Source organism: Gloeophyllum trabeum, assembly GCF_000344685.1.
Source record: "Gloeophyllum trabeum ATCC 11539 unplaced genomic scaffold GLOTRscaffold_00006, whole genome shotgun sequence".
Classification (NCBI taxonomy): Eukaryota; Fungi; Basidiomycota; class Agaricomycetes; order Gloeophyllales; family Gloeophyllaceae; genus Gloeophyllum; species Gloeophyllum trabeum.
This window is the reverse complement of record NW_006920415.1, coordinates 1,062,950-1,082,524: the sequence shown is the minus strand read 5'-3', so window position 1 is coordinate 1,082,524 and position 19,575 is coordinate 1,062,950. Positions and strand designations below refer to the sequence as shown.

General features: G+C 50.7%; 4 protein-coding genes across 4 annotated transcripts; 2 read left to right on the top strand and 2 right to left on the bottom strand.

The window, feature by feature from the left end:
• Window positions 1-51: 51 nt before the first annotated feature.
• Window positions 52-1,995, top strand: GLOTRDRAFT_60584 (Rft-1-domain-containing protein). Its single transcript, XM_007867646.1, has 6 exons — window positions 52-273; window positions 319-509; window positions 572-826; window positions 880-1,034; window positions 1,086-1,452; window positions 1,503-1,995. The coding sequence occupies exons 1-6, from the start codon at window positions 88-90 to the stop codon at window positions 1,927-1,929; spliced, it is 1,581 nt and encodes a 526-aa protein (XP_007865837.1). The 5' UTR covers window positions 52-87; the 3' UTR covers window positions 1,930-1,995.
• On the bottom strand, window positions 1,983-5,247 carry GLOTRDRAFT_138581 (uncharacterized protein; the record flags this gene model as incomplete). Its single annotated transcript, XM_007867645.1, has 14 exons — window positions 1,983-2,256; window positions 2,310-2,504; window positions 2,553-2,624; window positions 2,682-2,949; window positions 3,009-3,140; window positions 3,197-3,423; window positions 3,473-3,589; window positions 3,649-3,880; window positions 3,933-4,002; window positions 4,054-4,194; window positions 4,253-4,353; window positions 4,416-4,612; window positions 4,658-4,865; window positions 4,920-5,247. The coding sequence occupies 14 exons, from the start codon at window positions 5,245-5,247 to the stop codon at window positions 2,016-2,018; spliced, it is 2,529 nt and encodes an 842-aa protein (XP_007865836.1). The 3' UTR covers window positions 1,983-2,015.
• A 572-nt stretch (window positions 5,248-5,819) lies between these two features.
• On the top strand, window positions 5,820-12,523 carry GLOTRDRAFT_121238 (ARM repeat-containing protein). The gene is made up of 18 exons (XM_007867644.1): window positions 5,820-5,926; window positions 5,982-6,030; window positions 6,087-6,146; window positions 6,209-6,364; window positions 6,418-7,122; window positions 7,177-8,226; window positions 8,275-8,631; window positions 8,688-9,962; window positions 10,025-10,256; window positions 10,312-10,598; window positions 10,654-11,081; window positions 11,131-11,225; window positions 11,279-11,413; window positions 11,466-11,631; window positions 11,681-11,837; window positions 11,887-12,112; window positions 12,161-12,432; window positions 12,497-12,523. Exons 1-17 carry the CDS (start codon window positions 5,877-5,879, stop codon window positions 12,430-12,432), a joined length of 5,700 nt encoding a protein of 1,899 aa, XP_007865835.1. The 5' UTR covers window positions 5,820-5,876; the 3' UTR covers window positions 12,497-12,523.
• A 3,051-nt stretch (window positions 12,524-15,574) lies between these two features.
• Window positions 15,575-18,280, bottom strand: GLOTRDRAFT_93350 (uncharacterized protein; the record flags this gene model as incomplete). Its single annotated transcript, XM_007867643.1, has 5 exons — window positions 15,575-15,668; window positions 15,697-15,706; window positions 15,760-16,105; window positions 16,191-16,575; window positions 16,632-18,280. The coding sequence occupies 5 exons, from the start codon at window positions 18,278-18,280 to the stop codon at window positions 15,575-15,577; spliced, it is 2,484 nt and encodes an 827-aa protein (XP_007865834.1).
• Window positions 18,281-19,575: the final 1,295 nt, after the last annotated feature.

The window sequence follows — 19,575 nt, the reverse complement described above, 5'->3', positions numbered from 1 at the left end:
TCGGCCTCGACGACGACGACGGCCTACATGTCTGGCAACAAAACGCGAACGCTGTCGGCGGCGTCGCTCTCGTCGGTGCGGCTCCTCATGGGCCTGCAGCTCTCAGTCCGCCTCGTTACCTTCACGCTCAACCAGGCTCTCCTCCGGATGACCTCCCCTCGCGCATTTGGCACTGCCGCAATCCATTTCGAATTGCTGCTCAGCACCATCCTCTTTCTCAGCCGTGAGGGCGTGCGGAATACCCTGCTTCGCGTGTGGCCGTCTCCTACAAACGTGCCGGAGACGCAAGGGAGTGGCGCAGATTCCAATTCCGTGCAGGTGCCCAAGAGCATGAGCAACCTCACGTATTTGCCTATGATGATCGGGGTACCTCTGGCTTTGACGACGTCGTTTCTGTACTGGCAGCAGTCTTCATCTGGAACTCGGGATCAGCCCCATTTTGAGCTGTCCATTATCACCTACGCTCTCGCGGCTCTCATCGAACTCATGAGCGAGCCAATGCATATAAGGTCAGTGACCCATTGCCCGTTGGCATGGTAATATCTGAAACGCGCCATGACCTATCTTGTAGAGCCATGGGAGAACTTCGCACAAACGTCCGTGTGCGAGCAGAGGCAGTCGGTGTCATCGGAAAGGCTATGACCACTTTCCTCCTTCTGTTCATCGACTCCAAGAGGCAGTCTGACGAGGAGAAGCTCTCCCTTGTCGCGTTTGCCATGGGACAGCTTATGTATGCGATACTCGTCCTAATCATGTACCTAGTTGAATACCCCATGTCTCTATCTGGGCCGAAGTCAATGACAGCTCTATTATCCCCAAAGCATATGTGTGTGGCACTATTCCCTGGCGCGTTCATCTGTGCTGATACCGCACTGGAAGTCGGTCTGCGTTCGACAAGAAGCTGCTGCGACTGTCACTGACCATGACCTCACAATCGGTGGTCAAGCACGTCTTGACAGAAGGCGACAAGCTCATAGTGTCCAGGTTGAGTCCTCTTGATGACCAAGGAGGATACGCGGTGGCGGTTAACTATGGTCGGTGGATATTGCTTGCAGTAGTGCCTACAGTCTATTGAAGGCACGCAGGATCCCTCTTCGCTAGGATCATCTTCCAACCAATTGAGGAGACCCTCCGTGTCTATTTCTCCAAGCTCCTGCCGAACCTACCGAATGCTTCGAAAGGGAGCGATCTCCAAAGCCTCACGCAGGCTTCGAACACCCTCACCCTCTTACTCAACACCCAGCTTAGTTTCTCTGCAATCTTACTGACTTTCGGGGTACCATACCTGCCGGTCTTTCTACGCGTTCTGCTCCCTCCGCTTTACCTCGCCACCAGCGCTGCGCGCGTGCTCCAGGCGTGGCTATGGTATATGCCTGTGCTAGCTGTCAATGGAGGGCTAGAGGCCTTCGTTTCGAGCGTTGCTAACCCCGCGGACTTTAACAACCAGAGCAGGTGCGTATGATGCCTCACTTGATCAATACGTCGAGCTGAATAAGTCCTAGGTGGATGACCGCTTTCTCCGTCTTATACGTCCTCTCCGCCCTAGGATTTTATTCTCTGGGCTTCCGCGACACATTTTTGGTATATGCGAACATCATCAATCTGCTCAGCCGCATCGCGTATTGCGCGTCATTCATCTCCGCCTATTTCAGATCTCACTCTTCCGCTGGCCTGCTTCGCTGGAAGTATATTGTGCCCGACTCGCGACTGCTATTGACCCTGGCGCTCTCGGTCGCGGCGATTAGATGGCATGCGCAACACATCGGAGTGGAGCAGCAACTGGAATCGGACGGCAAGAGCGTGCTCATCAGAAAGGATATGATGATCCACGTAGGTCTAGGGATTGGCCTCGGTCTCGTTTCGCTCTTCGTATGGTGGTTCCGTATTGGGCGACAGTTGCTCCGCTCTAGACATGCAAAATCGGATTAATACCTCCAGGCCCAGTGTTCAACTTCATGTAAAAGTGATGCTAATCATGCAGTCCGGATCTCCTACTGTTACATATAATGAGCGTATCAGCCCGGTCTAGTCGTGTCCGCCATCCATCTCTCATAGCTCCACAGCGGCTCTCGGGCATGTTCCGTCAACCCACGCTGCACATAACCTTCGAAGGTATCCAGGTCATCATCCTCAACCTCCAGAATTTCTCCAGCTCCAGCACTGATTGACGAATGGTATCGAATGATGTCTTTCTCTTCTAATTCTTCCTCTCCAGCGATTGACGCCACCAGCAAGTCCTGACATTGGTCGATATACCTAAACAGCAGCACTTCAGAAGAATAACAACTATCACGTTTGTGCAGACCAACCCTTGGTACTCTGATTCTTCCTCGGGCGGTACCCAAGGGTCAAGCAGGTGCAGGGCGAGCGTCTTGCTGGAGTGGTGAATGTCTTCAGTGTCCGATCTTGCTTTCTCCACTTCAGTCCTCTGAACAGCCCTACTATGAGGGCGACGAGTTGGGGTCATATCCCCGCCCATCCATCGTCGCACCCCATCCATGAGGCTATAAAATTGTTAGATACGCCCTCTTAACCGCTGCCGCAGGTCGCACCGTGGATGATGATGTACACCATTCGTATTCTGCGTGACAAATGGGCTGAAGTTGATATCCCTCGCCGTTTTCCTGCGACGATTCACGGTTAGTCTCCATGTGTCGTGAGTGACAAAGCACGAAGCATACCCGGGAAGCTTGAGTGTACTGTTCATAGAATAAGCAAAGTGTTTCCCCAAAGACGTGAACAGCAGGGGCCGATAGTACTCGACCCAGAAGTCGCTCTTGTGCTTGGCAAAGTCATTTATACCTTTCTCACATCGCCCGAGAACGTAAGGGGGCTCCAGATGTTCGGGGTGGAACCACTGACGATATCCACCTCTTCTTGGCGGTTGTGTTAGGGGCCTTTCACTCTGCACTCCAAGGAAAAGGTTGATAGCAGTCTGCTTATCAGCATCTGAAGGCGCGAGCATCTATAAGTATTCGTTCGGACCAGCAAATAAAAGGGAGACGTACCCAGGAGAGAATTCGTATAGTATCGACGGAAGTTCTCAATGATGTCTCGCGAATGGCTGTTCCAGTGAGGCATGCGTCGATAGGTCTCGACTCGGTTGACTAAGGCGCTGCCCGTGTATTGTAATGCAATGGCTAGGTGGTAGAAGATCAGCAAGTTGCACTTCCTCCGAATAACGGGAGATTCATACTGTCTCCATGGTCGTGATACATCTCGGTCAACATATTCACGGCATCCGAGTCAAAGACTAGGTTGGGACTGTCGACTACACCCAGCGCATATAACTGATGTCCTAAAGCGCGCTTCCCAAACACGAATTGCGCCGCGTTGGTCCGATCAAGGCAGTCTACACAGTTTGTGCGACAAATTCCATTCTGCAAGGATATAGTGTTGCGCCAGGTAAGCTCCGGGCCACCTCTATTCACAGCTTAGCTAAGTGATGAGAAACCAGCAGGTAAACATTCACCTTTCCTTGTTCTTCAGTTCATGTGAATATGCCTCTGGACCCGAGTGGAAGAAACCCGACATCTGGATTGCTTCTTCCGCGATGTCTTCCAGGTAACCGATCACATCCCGAGTCTTCCTGGGGAAGAGAAATGTAAACACTGCAAAGACCCCAGCGCAAGTGATATAGGTGCCCACTCCTTATAAGCTCTTGACATGTCCCAGGGACGATACAATAACTGCTTTCCAGGAGGCAGGAACTGGTTGAGGTAATTTATGCATTGTGTGTACTCGGCGAGTAACTTAGACTCCCGCGGCTGCGGTTCACGTTCCTTGATGAGGTTCAGCACCATAATAGGAGCCCCGTAACGCTCGAAGAGGTCGTCGAAATGCCGAGCAGCAGCGGTGAAGAAGGGATCGACCACACTGACTGAAGTCGAGAAATGGAAGGATGTATCAGTGAAAGCCGAAGTATGACTTACTTTCAATCGGTGGCTTTGGAGTCATGCTGCTTGTTTCCTGAGTCCAGTAAATGGGAATGCTGCCTCGATACTATGTTTCGTCAATGCTCACTACGCATGCATGGAATCGGGCCCGACTGACCTGGACAAAACTGGTGTAATGCGGATTGGGTCGACGCTCCTGCGGGCCGGTAGGAGAGCTTCGTTTTGCAGGATAGTAGAACGGCGTCGTCAAAGCCTCTGAGACTATTTGCTCCGTCTCGACCTCGTTCGCGACGTTGCCCTGGTATAAATGCAATACAGTAAGAATTAGAACCGTTGTCTAGATGAGGGTGACCTACCTCGTCATTCACACCACGCTTCAGATACCTGGCTCCCGCATAATGGCGGGATCGTCTAGCAATTAATGTCACGTAGACAACGCGACCCAGTACGGTCAACTCTGTGACGATACACAATTATTCTCGCCACAAAGTATAAAGTTATGGCTAGGAGCCGACGCACTTGCTTGATCGACATGGCCATGGATGAGAGGCAAGAGCCAGTGTGCCTTCAAGGAAGGACGATCTCGGCCCTCGAATGCAGACGTGAGCATATGGTAGTTCCAGGCGAAACGATCGTTAAAAGGGACTTTGCCCTTTCGATGCCCGTCTGGCTGCGTCATATTATGTTGCAAGGTAGAGGTCAGATCGTACGTGTAGCTAAGATAGGTCAGATTAGGGCTTCGAGGTTAATTGTGAGTTTACCTGAAATAGAAGTTCTTGGACATATCTACTTGCTTGAAGATATTCATCAATCTCTGTTCTTCTGCCGGTCGTTCAAGCTTGTGGTTGAAAGAGATTGGAACTATATCTGTGCTCTCGCAGTGATATAGATAATGACCCCCGAGTAGAGCGACTACGGATCGCTTGGAAATGAGGACCATGTACCACCCTGCAGTGAATCGCATGAATCCTGCCGGGCATAACCTCAGTTTGGGTATCTCATACTTTTCAAGATGCAGCTCACCGACCAGTCCAAAGAACACTCGAGCCTTTCCCAGGCCTCCAGATGACTTGTTCCCGTCATCCAGCATCTTCAGCAAGGCAGTCATCTGCTTCCCACTGTATATTGTTTCGTCCTCAATAACAACGAGCTCTTCTTGAGAGCAACGATCAATCTTTAAAATGCGGTGTCGGGAATCGGAGGCGTTTGAGGCGACAATATAAAAACGGAGCCTATTCTCATACAGTATGAACTTGTTCAGGGAGAGGTACCCGTCGTTGTCGCTTCGCGCTGAAATCGAGGACGCGGATGACCTAGAGCTCGCATGCTTTGCAGGTACAACCGAGCTCATAACGAATAGCTAGCGTATTCAGACCTAAGACGTCCAACGCTCGTTGTAGGCTCCAATTGAGAAAGATGAGCTGAGCAGGCGAAGGGACCGTACAAGGGCTGATTTAGGCGCCGGCGCGTCTGATCTCGATCGTGCCATCACGTAACACCTTTCGAGTAACGCGTCTAACAGCAGCATCGCTTCGCGCTGCCATCAAGTCTGCGCCTCGACGCGTCTGTCTGAACATGGCTGAATCAACCGACGGAGGGAGGCTGCTCGACGAGGCGAGACGATATGCGCTGTCTACCCTGTCATGACACTGACCTGTTGTTCAGTCAAAGCTGGCTGCTGAGAACGGCGACATACACCTGTTCCAATGGCTTTCGGATCTGGAAAAGTCGCTGAAGGATATGCCGGCGGTGAGACTTTTGCGCATACAACTCAGTATTCTGTCGGCGCTAAAACGTGGTCGGAAGGAGGAGCTGAAAGCTCACCAGGCCGATTTCGAAAGTGCTCTCGTGAAGACCATTGTCGGAGCTGCGCCCTATCCACCTCCTGGACGTCCTTTGAGGAACCTTGTGGCGAGATGCCTTATCTCCTTGTACACTCTTACGGAGGCCAGGACTCTCTTTGATACTGTACAGAAATTCATGAGCATAGTGGGCGATTTCAAGGCGACCGATAAAGACATCAGCAAGATGCAAGTACATGTTCATAGGGATTCTCCTGTTTCGACTGACCGAATCGATGCACAGTGCAGCCTTATACTGTGTGGGGGAGCTTATGTTGAAGTTCGGCTCTCAGGTATGTCGGTGAATGTGCGCGTGCCTGTGGTATTATAACTAGGTTTGTTTGCCCAGGTCATGTCCTTCATGGCCGAGATAGGGACGGTGACTGTCAAGATATACAGGTCTTCCAACGTGAGCATCGAACTTGCTTACTCCATGACGTACGCATCCGTACTGACACCTATCACTGACAGTCAATCTCTTTGCGGTACCATGCACTTAGGGCCCTGCGAAAGTCATTGGTCTCGGCTAGGAGGGCTGTTACGGACAATGCCACAAGAGATATATTGAAGCAAATGAGACATGGCTTGGGTGACAAGGCGTTGCCAATCCAACGGGCCGCCGCAGAAGTAGATCACTTCCTCCCTGCCATCCCTAACGTGCTTGCTCATGAGCTTCCTAGGTACTCATGGTTATGTATGGCACTGGCACCGATATCCGCACTTCAGCGGATATAGAAGCCATCGTTCTTCTGTGTACCAAGAGCCTGGAGTCTGCTGATCAGATTACTCGGCATTCGCTCGCGGGACTCGTTGGCCAGGTCTTGACGTCAACTAAAGTTGAGGTGCCACAAGCTCACGACCCGAAGAAGAAGGAAGGCGAAGATGATGGCGAAGTCGGGACTCCAGCTGCTCACGTTGGATCAGAGACCCTGAAGACAATCCTGTCTCCCAAGGAAATGTTGCAGGTCCTCTCGGCTCAGTTCAATAAGCCCAATGCGTCTCGCAAAGTCCGGATCGGAATTTTCGACTTCTACTGCGCCCTGATTTCAGCGCTTGGTGTTACCTTCGTAGAACACAACTACTCGACGATCGTGCACCATTTCATGATGGACATCATATCACATCCTCGGGCTTCGTCTACCAAGCACGACGACTTGCTATGCAGGAAACTAGTCGGCATTGTGCTGCGAGACCTAGTCGGTGTTCGGATGTTGAATGAGCAGGCTCAAATCAGCGCTATCCAGGAGTTATCCAGTGCGTACCTGAAGAGGTGGCCGGCTATGATGCCCGGGCAGGTAGAGCCAAATCCGTCGGTTCTCGTTATTATATTGAAGGAGGTTGCTGGACTCGTTCAACAACTTGGCAACGCTCCCACTCCTGTGCAGGTAATCACCATCTCGGCATCACGAGCATACTGACTAAGCGCGCTCCTCTGCTAGGATGCTCTAACTGACCCTCTGGTTACTCTACTGGCGCACCCCGAGCATGCAACTCGTATCAATGCAGCATGGGCTCTGCGATGTTTCTGCGAATCGACTCCTACACAGCTGGCCAAGGTTCTACTCAATGTGATCGATTTGCTGCAGCGGGATATCAATTCGTTGACTGTCCCCACAGGCGCTACCGATCGTAACGCTCGTGCTCTGGGACATGCATACGGCCTCGCTGGTCTGGTGGCGCTCATACCACAGCGCCCGCTCTATGTCTCGTATGAAATCAGTGCCAAGGTACTTGACACTGCGATACAGCTCCTCAAACGCGCCGGAGACCATGACGTTGATATTGCCGTTGTGGAAGTAGAGATAGCATGGACTTGCATTGCATCTCTGACGACGCTCGGTCCCAACTTTGTCCGTCCGCACTTGCCGCAGCTGCTTGTTCTGTGGCGCAATGCCTTACCGAAGCCGACGAGCAAGGACACGGCTACCGCTACAGGCCGGAGCGCTTCGGAATGGAATTTCTTGATCCATGTGAGAGAGAGCGCGTTGGGTGCTATATATTGTTTCTTGCAGAACAACATCCCTTCCCTTGTCACGCTAGACGTGACGAGGCGCATATCATCTCTCCTGACCAACGCCCTCCTTTTCGCCAACGCCTTCTCCTCACAGAACGTGAACGAGCTGGACGAGCAATACCGCCAGCTATTCAGCAAGGGCTTGAGTCTTCATTCAAGAGAGGCCTTGTTGCGTCGTCGTGTCTTTCAATGCTTCAGTGCTCTTGGTCTCTCTACTATCAGCGAGTCCACCCAAGGGGCACTTCTCCAGTCTGCTGTAAACATCTTCGCTGGCCCCGACGCATACAGCGGATCCGGTGTTCAAGCTGCGATAGCTGCTTCAGCAGGATCTTTCACATCTGTATGGCAGAGCTCCGATGGTTATGCGTATGGCGTGACCGGGATTGAGATCGGCCGCGATGAGGACGCGATATCTGCCACCAGTCGCCAAGACCGCTTGAATCGCGATAGCATCGAGGTCTCCATCGACGATCTGGTAAGACTTCGTTATAGCTGTATGAGCGGTATGAATAACCATCTATAGTACCGGAAACCATTTATCGGCTCATGCGAGTATGACCCGCTCGTGCTTTGTCAATCCCGAAATGACAGCATAGACTCGTTTCCAGCCGTCACGGCTGTTGTCGACTCCGCGGTGGAGCTTTTTTCTCTCCTGCTCCCCTTTCAGGATCTCAGTTCCTCTGTAAAAGCGTTAAGTCAGCTTGTCGAGTCGGTGCGCTCCAATAAGCTGGAAAGGAACGTAGGCCGCAAGGCTGCTGTCTTCATCAACGCTGTAGTCGCCGTAACGCTCACCCTGCGCCGAACTCTGACTGTGGATCGCCAGGCACGAGACACTTTCGCGAGTGCCCAAGTTACTTCGGTATTGTCGCCCTTCCTGAAGGTTCGAGCTTCCCGTTCTCATCTCATTTCTTGTCATTTTACTTAATTGCGTCGCAGGATGCGCTTATTGAAGGTGATCCAGTCCTAAGGGAAGCCAGCAGTGAAGCAATCGGCCGCCTCGCCAGTCTCGCTGGTACTGCCTTCTTGGCTCAGCAGATCAAACAACTCGTTGATCAGGTTGTGGGTAATCGAGATCCATATGGACGAGCCGGATGCGCGATGGCTTTCGGAGCCATACACAGCTACGTGGGTGGCCTGGCAGCGGGACCTTTGCTTAAGACCTCCGTCAATATCCTTATGTCCCTAAGCAACGATCCTCATCCTATTGTTCACTTTCATGCCCTTGACGCACTGGGAAGTGTGATTGCTGCCGCAAGTTTGGCTTACGCTCCCTTCGTGTCTAGTACAATCGCCATGTTGTTCAAGCTCTACTTGCTGGAATCTCACGAGTCGGAAGCCGGAGCCCTGACCATGGCCAACATGAAGGGTGATCTGCCAGCATACCAGGCCGTTTGTCATGTAATCGACGCCAGCATCACTGTTCTAGGTCCAGACATGCAGGAGTCCAACCGGACTCGCAATTTGATCCTCGATCTTGTCCAGGCATTCTCCCTCGAGGATGACGACGGCGTTCGGGTAGAAGCTATCAAGTGCATACAACACTCCCTGATGTTTGCTCCGGACTATACGCCATTAACTCAACTCGTGGAGCAACTCAGCCGGCACCTATCTTCTTCCCGTAGGCCTCTCAAAATTGCTGCTATAAATGCCCTGTATCAGTTGGTCCAGAGAGATGCATTTGCCATGTCGAGGGTCGGCGGCGATCGACTTGTCGAAGAACTCTTTGCCATGCTCGACGATGATCCTTCCATCGACGGCGTGCGAAATGTCATCGCTAGCTGGCTAATGCAGACTGCAGTCCATAATCCGTCTGCCTGGATCGACTTGTGCCAACGAATCATGTCCCGGACGACTGCATCGCAGCAGGCTGCCGATGCTGCATCCAAAGGCAATCTTCGCGACGACGAGGGTGAGTCCTTAAATGTCGGCGGTAACGTTGCGAACGCAGACGAGCGGCACACACCTTCGACCTGCAGATGGAGAACGCAGCTGTTTGCACTCCAGTGTCTGCACGATATTTGCAATCTTGTTTCTCAAAGTGGGCGCAGAGAACAAATCGATATACCCTTCGCTCGGGCCCGTGGCATTCAAGTCAGGACACTGTTGGTGTCGAGAGTAGCAGATCTCATACGAATGGCATTCACGGCTTCCGCAGCGTACGTCACAGAAATCAGATTGGAAGGCCTCGTTGTCCTCCGCGACGTCATTAAGGTCGCTACTCCTTTCCGAATGTTAGCAACAGAGTCTGATATCGATGATTTGAAAATTTGCAGGTCTTTGCTACTTCACCAGATCCGGACTATGAGGATTGCCTTCTGCTGGAGCAGTATCAGGCGCCAATAACTGCAGCGCTCACCCCGGCGTTTTCGTCAGAGTCTACTCCTGATATCCTTGCATCGGCTATTGGGACGTGTGCAATCTTTGTAGGCTGCGGGGTGATTAAAGATGCGGGAAGAATGGGCCGGATATTAAAATTACTGACCTCAGCACTTGACCAAACAACAGGTTTGTCTCTGTATGTAGTTCCGGCTTTCCCGAGTTCCCTGACTTGCCTATGCAGAGACCGGAACGTTGTCATTGGGCGATGCTGGACCCTTGAGTCCCAACGCGTCTGCCATGCTTCGAGTAGCCACCGCATCTGCTTGGGCCGAGCTTGAGGTGGCGAGTGCTCATCAACCTTATCTTCGCGAGATACTGCAGCCCTACCGACCAACCCTTGCGTCGCTATGGTTGGGTTCCCTGCGTGATTACGCTAGCATCCGTGGCGAGTCGGAAGTTGCTCAAGAGGCGTCTTCATTAACGTTGGACTCTTCATACTCAAGTCTTGGACGCGAAGTCCTTCTACCGGTCAGTCTTCTCCTATCATCCAAGATGATTCCGATGCCCTGACTTATATTATTAGTATTATGCCGACTCCTGGACGGTAATCTTGCATGCTGTCTCTTCCGCCTTGGACAAGGGAGACCCTGGTATCATTGCATCCATGGATGGCCGAGAGAACAGCCCTGCTTCCACCGAAACTGAAGCGCGTCGGAAGGAACCCACGTACATGTTTTTCGTTCTGTTTGGCCTCATTTATGATGCTTTATCGTCCTCATCCGTCGATGCTGCGTCCGCTCCGGCCACCCGGCGCACTTCGGAAATCGCACTGTCAGCGCTGAAAAGTTTGGTGAAACCTGAATATAGCGGAGAAGCTTTACTCCAATCGAATATCTTCGAAGAATTCGTAGGTCTCTGTTACCGACTATCCCTAACCGAGACACCTCAGGCTCAGATACACCTTCTTGCGGCTTTAACGAGCCTGGTTACGTCACATAATAACACTGCGGGGTAAGAGTTCTACTGCGAAAGGGGGCCTATGATTGACGGATGGTCACAGGCTGCTATCATGGGATATGCCTCGCGCTCGTTGTCTGCAAATTTGCGCTCATATTCTCCGACGTGCTCTGCCCGGAATACGTGATGCCGTCCCATGTATGTATCTATACTATTTCTGTCCATATGCTCGCTCACGGCATTGTTGAAAGATGGTGCTTCCACGGCTCTGAGTGACCGGATTAGTCTGCTTCGTGCCGCATTTACAGCATTTACTAATATCGGGCAAGCACTGGGAGCCGATGTGCACGAAGACGCGCGCGCAGCTGGCATATGTCTCTATGCTGGTGAGTCTGCGTTAACGTAATGATATTGACCACCCGCTCAAGAACATCATAGAACTTCTCAAGGATGAATCATCAGATACTGATCTTGTCAGCCCAACCCTGCTCTGCTTGAAGTCATTCCTCGATGTTCCCCCAGGTGTACAATCCCAGCAAGAGAGATATCATCAATCAGTACAGGGCATACTCTCAGCATGTCTCATCAATATAGAGAGCATGAGGTATGTGGCGTTGGCTTTTCCGGACTCATATACTGACAATGGTTACTAGAGGGCGACAGGGATCCATTGCCTCCAAAGTTATCCGAAACAATTTTCTTGCCATGGTGCTCATTCTTACCTCTATCCTGCCAACACTCAAATTAGGGAAGCCAGTTGTGGACCGATGCTGCTTTCTTTTATCTGAGCACCTGATGGGTGATGATGAGGTTTATCTCCATCTTCCATTGCTTTGGTAAAAACTAACTATGCTTTCAGGTGTCATTTACAGCTGTACAATGTGCAAAGACTCTTGTTGTGGCCTCTGCTTCAGGTGCTCCAGTGCTTCGGTACTGCTCAAGATTAATGATCCCAAGTCTCCTTGGCTATCTGCTGGGCCTTGCCAATTTGAAGCAAAGCTCTGTACAAGATGTGCATGTCAAAGGTGCAGCAGAGACCTTGAAAGCCTTTTCTTCCTACATGGACCTTGTCCCTGAAGATCTTCGTATGTGGAACAATGTCTTGAGAGTTGCTCTTTCTAATAGTGTTTCAGGGCATTGTGTATTGGGAATTCTCTTGCCAACACTTGCTTTGCTGCTGGATTCTACTAGTTCACCCCCTCCATTGCACTCACTATGCATTTCCCAACTGCTGTCATATGCTTCCTCATATCCTGCAGCCTTCAAGGCCACTACAGCAAAACTTGATGTACACAAAAGGGAAGCATTGGAGGAATCTCTGAGACAGTCATTAGCACCTAGGGCATCTGGTGTTGACTCTGCATCACAGAGGCCACAGATATCTCTCAGGGCCTTTGGATCATAGGTCAGACTTGATTTGACAATCTAGCTATCACAATATATTGTCAAGTATAACTCATTGCAGACAGTGCAGTAACAGACAAGCTTTCAACTGCACCAAGGTCAATAACAGATAGTGTTGCATTTGGCAGGACCAGGAGTAGGACTAGGACTGGACTGCTTTCCAAATGTAAGGACAAGGACTGGATGGTGGGTCAGCTAGGACCAGTCCCAAACTATTGCTAGACTGGTTCTCAGCCTGCACAAGTAGTTCCTACTATTGTAATACAGCAGTAACCTAAGATAGGCTGGTAGATTACTGTGTACTAATCACAGTCAATGAACTACAGGAGCTACTGCAATACACTGTATGTGGTCAGTACTTATTCCGCTGGCTTTACGCTTTTCCTTCCTTATTAGGGCAGATATGGTCAGAGGTTCCCGGGTGTTCCCACGCCTCGCGTGACGCGTCAACTTCATGCTCACACAAGAGCCTTCCAAAACTTTAGGGCGGGCCAGAATATCGAAATGAATGCTTAACCACCATATAAAGTTCAGGCTCAGTCGAATATGTTATACAGGATTTATTACACAGATACATCACTGAACTAGATAACATAAATTATATACCAAATGGTCTTTAAGTGAGCCTGGAATTCATTTGTAAATCCCAGATTCTATGCGGCCCTGGGCCCAAATCAAAATTTCAGAGCCAGAATCATACCCTGTGACCAGTCGGAATTCAGAATTTAACTTGGACCGGTTTTGCGCTGATATGCACAGACACACAACAATCACCAAGGACCAAAAGAAAATAAACCTAACACCAGTGGTATGGGTGGAGGTGGTCTGAGACAACTGAGGGGTATTTTAATAGTTCGAGGGGGAAGGAGGAGTAAGACAACATAGGGTAGTCCATAGGAAGACCTAGAAAAATAAAACAAACGCTTTGACACCTGAAACAAACACTAGTTGACGCTCTGGAGGATTTATCTCCGGAAAGTCGCAATCAAAGTTGCAAGCAACGACACCTGTCATAGGATCATGCTCGTGGGGGTAGAAATTGCTAGAGAGACTTGGTTAACTTTATTTCGCTATGTAGGACTCACCGGAGGTAATTAAATCGACAGTGGAGGTAAATCACTCGACGAGTCAGGCCTATTGGCAAAGCTAGGATCAGTTATAATTCGCTAAGTTCGACGCTTTCGAACTTCGAAGGTAGCTGAGATCGTAACGCTAATTCTCTGAGATGGTGAAGTGCAAAACTTGTTTTTCTGTATGCTACTTTGTGCAATTTATACTACAGGAATGGCTTTGCGACTGTCTGGAGATAAATAACAAATAAACACCGCTACCCACAGGATTGCTCAGCACTTGCCTCTGTTATACCATACACCATACGACTCCCTTGCGCTCCCACTTGCTCGTTCCAGCCCCTATAGGTCGCCTCGACACTCCGCCACCTGACCCAAGCAGTCCCGTCACTCTGCGCCACATGCTGGTCATGTGCTAATTACCTCCGGCCGCTCGCTGACTGATGCTGGCCTCATGGTGACTCGTATATGTCCGCACCTTTGGTATTTTGATGGAAATGAGGGGGAGTGAGTGCTGGAGGTTGGGCACAAGGGCGACGCAGCCGCTGCTGTAATAATAATGCATTATAGATGCATTGCAATGACAAAATGTATTACATTACCCAGGCATTGTGATGAGGGTGTGATGCATTATGCTAATGCAGGCCCGAGAGGTGCCAGCTGGGTTTGAACCTGGCTGCCCCGGCATCCCGGCTTGATGACTGGGATCGGGATGGATCTGTATCCCCGGGGAACGGTCCAGGGGGCTATTAATAGCAGATCCTCTAATTCTGCAGCTGCAGGGCCCGGAAAAATCCGAAACATAGCGGAAAAATCGGAATATGTTGCTGAGCCTAGGTTCCACATTATTAGAGCTATAAATAGCATGGGAGCATCTGCAGGTAACCCCAGGGCAGCAATTTGCAGCTCATATGAAATGGGAAGAAATGCGGAAAAATCAAGGAAAAATCAGGTGATCCCGGGAGCACCACAGGCTCACTATGGCATCACTACATCATGTAATAGGTTACCAAATATGGTAATAGGGCATGTGGTACACCTTCAGAATTCAAATTTTGCTCTCATTATGATTCTGGGGTCTATTTCTGCTGGTCTTGTGACTGTTGAAGCATGTGGTCCTGATGGGTGACAGATGGGGATTGTACATGTAGTAGGTATATTGTACTGGCTGTCCATTGCCTCAAAAAATTTATTTTTCACCACCGGCTCTGGACATGTTTTTCGCATTTTCCTACACTGATACTATGCTCCACAATGTGCCCTTCTGGAAACAAGGTCATCTACCAGTAGGCTCCATGTTTACATAAGGCACCAGAAGGTTTTGAGCAACCGGTGGCTAAATGCTACTTTTGGGTAGTACTCCTCATGCAGACCCCCAGTGACTATCGTTTTTGGGGTTAGGGCTCAGAGCACACTCTCCCTAAAGTGTAGTAGCATGTCTAATTATGTGTATCAATTTACAGCCCAATGCAACCACCCCCTGCTGGTGTAGCACCAGTCATCCCCAAAACATCTCATTCACTCCACCCTGCAGTACCCGGGATACCTGCAGGCTCGGAAACACTGGATAACGCATCTGACACAGTGCCCAAGCCATATGCCACCCTCCCACAGCCATCCCCCGGGCAAGCAGTGACCCATTGCACCATTACCAGGGCAAGCACAGCACTGGACACTACTTGACTGACTGTCCAAATTGTCCGAAAACCGACCGAAAATGCTCTGAGTGGCACCATAGCCACCGAGGTCACCTATATTTGGTGATTGTTTGCCTGGGGGATGGCTGCGGGAGGGTGGCATATGGCTTGGGCACTGTGTCAGATGCGTTATAATGCCACTTACAGATATTGACGGCGGCTGACCTGGGGGCGAACATGAGCTATGACTAAATACAAAGGTGCTATGCCACCGCAAGCCAGACACATACAGATGATGAGGGAATGGGCACTCAATGGGCATCCACGGAGAGTTTGCAGTGCAACTCATACTGACCACTGAACTTCCTCACAGCAGAAGCATTATTGCACAAAAAGGAGCGCCACTGCATCTGTGACATGGGTTGAGCAGTCCCCTTCATGATTTCCCTAAGCCGATTTTGGTACCACTCTTCTGCCCCGTTGGTCCAATAGCCGGGAGAGCCATAGCCGCAGCATTTCCACATTGTTGACTTCGGCCACCAAGAAATTTCAGCCCACTGTCCAGGACCTGTAAGAAACATGGTCAGGACATTTAAATATCAAGATGTCTTGAGCACTCACTAGTTTCGACGGAATAAGTGCCAATGATGCAAGCCTCCTCCAAAGGATCAATGTGCTCTTCATACCATCCTGAGGTACCGTCCACATGGGTGACCAGACGGCCAAATCCATTCTCGATGGCTGCTTCACTTGGTCCAGCACACACGACATCTTCTGCCGTGCCATGGAGTGCATCCAGTGCAAGGCACCACATCATGCCGCTGAGGAGTAGCGCAGCCCGGCTGTGAGGGTGACTGACGATAAAGCTGTCTCTCTGGGATACATAGCACCAGTTGTTGTACAAGAGACCCCAGTTCGACAGTCTTCTGCGGATGTGGCAAAACACAGGGACAAAGGGAAGGAATGCCTAGATCCAGCAAGCGCAGCCTTAGGTCAGGCTGCACAACTCTGCAGGATGACATGTGTCTGTAGAGTCGTATGATATGGCAAACCTCCACTGCTGTAGTCACCCAGACACCTGGTCCATCAGGAGGGGTCATAGCATAATATATAGTTTCATCGGCAGGCAGACGGCGCACATTCAATGGTGTTTGGAGTGGCCCCTGGGTGAGATCGCAGTGGGAGAGTGTACCTTGCCCCCCACCTGTACATAGATTCTTCATGAAAGTTATCACCTTGTCCATAAACTCCTGAGAATATGCGCCGGAAGCCTTCTCAACCATGAAGGATGACAGCTTCTTGCTAAATTCCGGATGTGAGGATACCCAGACTATATCAAGCCGAAGGCCTTCCGGACTCGCAAGAAGTCCATACCGGAGCGTGAGAATGGCACCAATGTTGGCAGGAAGATGGCGATACTTGGTAATGTGGCCCAGCCTATGATGGCGATAGCTAGAAGTTGGCTGATCATACACAGTGAGAGTATCATATACCTCATGTCTGCTGGATCCCTGGGTCCCTCGAGCCTGAGATGCGGCTGTTGGGGGTGGACCGGGAGAAACCGTTGAAGTCTGCATGACGGGGTTAGGATGGGTGGATGCTCCTCGATTCTGAGATGGGCCTGCCGAGGACAATTTGAGAGAACCAGCCAAGGGAGTGTGTCCGCGAGATGCAGCGGCGGCTTGGGGAGTGTGCTGCCCTGCCGGGGATGACTTGAGTGAACCAACTGAAGGAGGGAGTCCACGAGGTGCAGTTGGGGGTCGGGGAAGGAGCCATCCTGCTGAGGATGAGTCAAGAGAACCAGCTGAAGGAAGGTGTCCACGAGATGCAGTGGGGGGAGGGGAGCAGGCAGGTCAGGGGCACCAGCAGTTGATGGACCTGTTTTCCGAGCGACCACAACCTTATCCCCACCCCATTCATCGCCAAAAAACTCTTCATCCGATTCATCCAACAACTCATACCCCCTCGCAGTCACCGGCTTCGGATCAATTGCATCGTCGACATCCCATTCATTGTTGATGGGATTGAACACCAATCTGGACCTATCCAAGGACTCCCAGTACTCCTCTGTAACGTCACTATGCATTACCACATGGCGAAGGTGTACAGGCTTTACTTCATCAATGTTGACCCATTTGTAAACCTTGGCCTTTGCAGGGAATGGAAAGGTCTTGCTGTTAGCTTCCCTCAACCTCCATTGCTGCAACTGCCTACTGCTAGCAGAGGTGAAGCGCCTCATTCGCTCCTTGTCCCACCTTGCCATGAATTCCCAAACTTTTTCTCCCTCGTACTGGCCACTACTTCCTGGTATCTTCTGCCTGACCAGATGTCTGGCAGATGAAGATGTGGTGCCTGCATGTGGGGCATCACCACTGGACAAAAGACTCCTGAGTGGCGGAGGTGAAAGTGTGGAGTCTCCAGGGACACCTGGTGTAGCCCTGCACATCCTTTCCACCATTTCGACAGTTGGACAATAGGGCCACAACTCGGGGGCAGTGGTCGTATTCCACTGGGTCCAAGCAAAATTCGCGTAAGAACACCAGTAGAAGAAAAGTGGTACATCCGCATATGCCATCACTGGGAAGTCATCCCACCACTGATGCTTTTGTATGATAACCAGCCCTGCACGGGAAGGGCCTGGGGCAGACATGAGCGCAGATGCAAATAGAGTATCTACCCAATCAGGTGGCAAGACAGTTGCTGCAATCTCATAGGCCTTGGATGGTATATATCCTGGTTGGTATTGCACGGTATCCCACTTATATTCAAGTATAGCTGCCATGTAACTAACATAGGCTGCGAGTGGGACAAAAGCATCGTGGCAACGGATAACGCGCCATCCACACTTTTTCCCTTGAAATGGCTCTCGTAGACCAAATTCAGTGGGGAGCCAGAAAGGTTTGAGGGAGAGGGAGTGGAGGGATAATCGAGTGGCAAACAGCCGAGCCAGCTCAACAAGCCTCTCCTCGAGTTCTGTCCATCTTTTCAGTAGGCCTTCCTGTAGATGCCACCCTCCCGGACCTTTGACAAGCGGTACAGAGGCCTTGGTTACGTCCAGGCGTTCGAATGGCCCATCCCACTTGATGAAAGGGGTTTGCACAACCCAAGCTTGCCACGGAGTTGAGTCTTCAGCCCAAGCCATTTCCCGGGTGTCTCGAGGCTCCTTTTCATAAACATAGATACTTATATTGTTGGGGAGAGTTTGACGGTTGGGTGAGCTAAATACACAGGTTTGCATGTCTATTATAACATATGTGCATTTGGAATGAGGTCTGTACGACACATAACCACATGATCAGCATAATCTGTATTGGAGGTAAAAAGTGCGCTGACTGGGGATTGAACCAAAACCTCCAGGCATGCATCCCTGCTAGTGGTGGAAACCACTTCGCTTTTGGCTTCCTTTACCCTGGTGACTTAGCCCCTTTAACTCTGCGCTTTTCCCTTCCATTTCCCATACTGTACAGTTGGTTCCCACGCTTCCAGAAGAGCGAAAATGCGCTCCTGAGTCAAGCTCTCTTCCTTAGCATTAATAGAGCTTGACTCAGCTTGACTCAGGCATCTCTGTGTGTATCTGGACGCTTGCCAGCTTCCCAGTTGGACAATCTGAGTGTGGACACATACTCGGACGACTTGACCACGAACTGACTGAGCTGATTACGCAGACATGTATCCTTGGACAAAGGTCTGACTGGAGGGTCTGACTGAAGAGAGAGCACTGGGATGCAGCAGTGAAATAGGTGGTTGATATTGCACGGTGAACAGAGCACCGCACAGAATAGGTTCAGGGAAATCCTTGGACGGTGTCGCAAGGATCAGGGCAGCTGCAGATACTGCTAGCAAAACACGTATCCTTGGTCGTGGCAGCAAAGCTGGTGTGGCGAGGCAAAGGCAGCTATGCAATAGCAACAGACCAATCCTCGGACAGAGTCGCAAGGATCAGTATAGAGAAGAAAGCTCGAATCCTAGGACAACATAGCAAGGATTCGTAGAGAACAAAGCGAGAAAGGACGATCACTGAACAGCAGGTTGTGGTGGCTGTGCTCGTGAGAATTGCCATGCAGCGGCTTCTTCCGATTCCCCTAGAATCGGTTTACTGTTCAGTCGTTGTATAGGGCTCTCTGGTGATCAAAAATTGCCAGCGTTGAACAGGGGGTATACCCCTTATAGCCCAAATTACCTTAACTGTAATGTGAGCACCCTCCTTAAATGGAAGGTCCACTGAACCAAATCTTACCACCATCAGCAAATAGGAGCTATTACCTCTCATGTCAATAATTACCATTTGTGAATAGGGACTAATTCCAGATATGTAGTGTGGCCTCTGCACGGCACGATCCTTTCAAGATCTCGGGCCAATGGCACTGTCAGGCATCCCCCGGCTGTGTGTGGAATTGCGCCGATGGCAAGTACCCTGCTGCCTACGGCACAAGATTG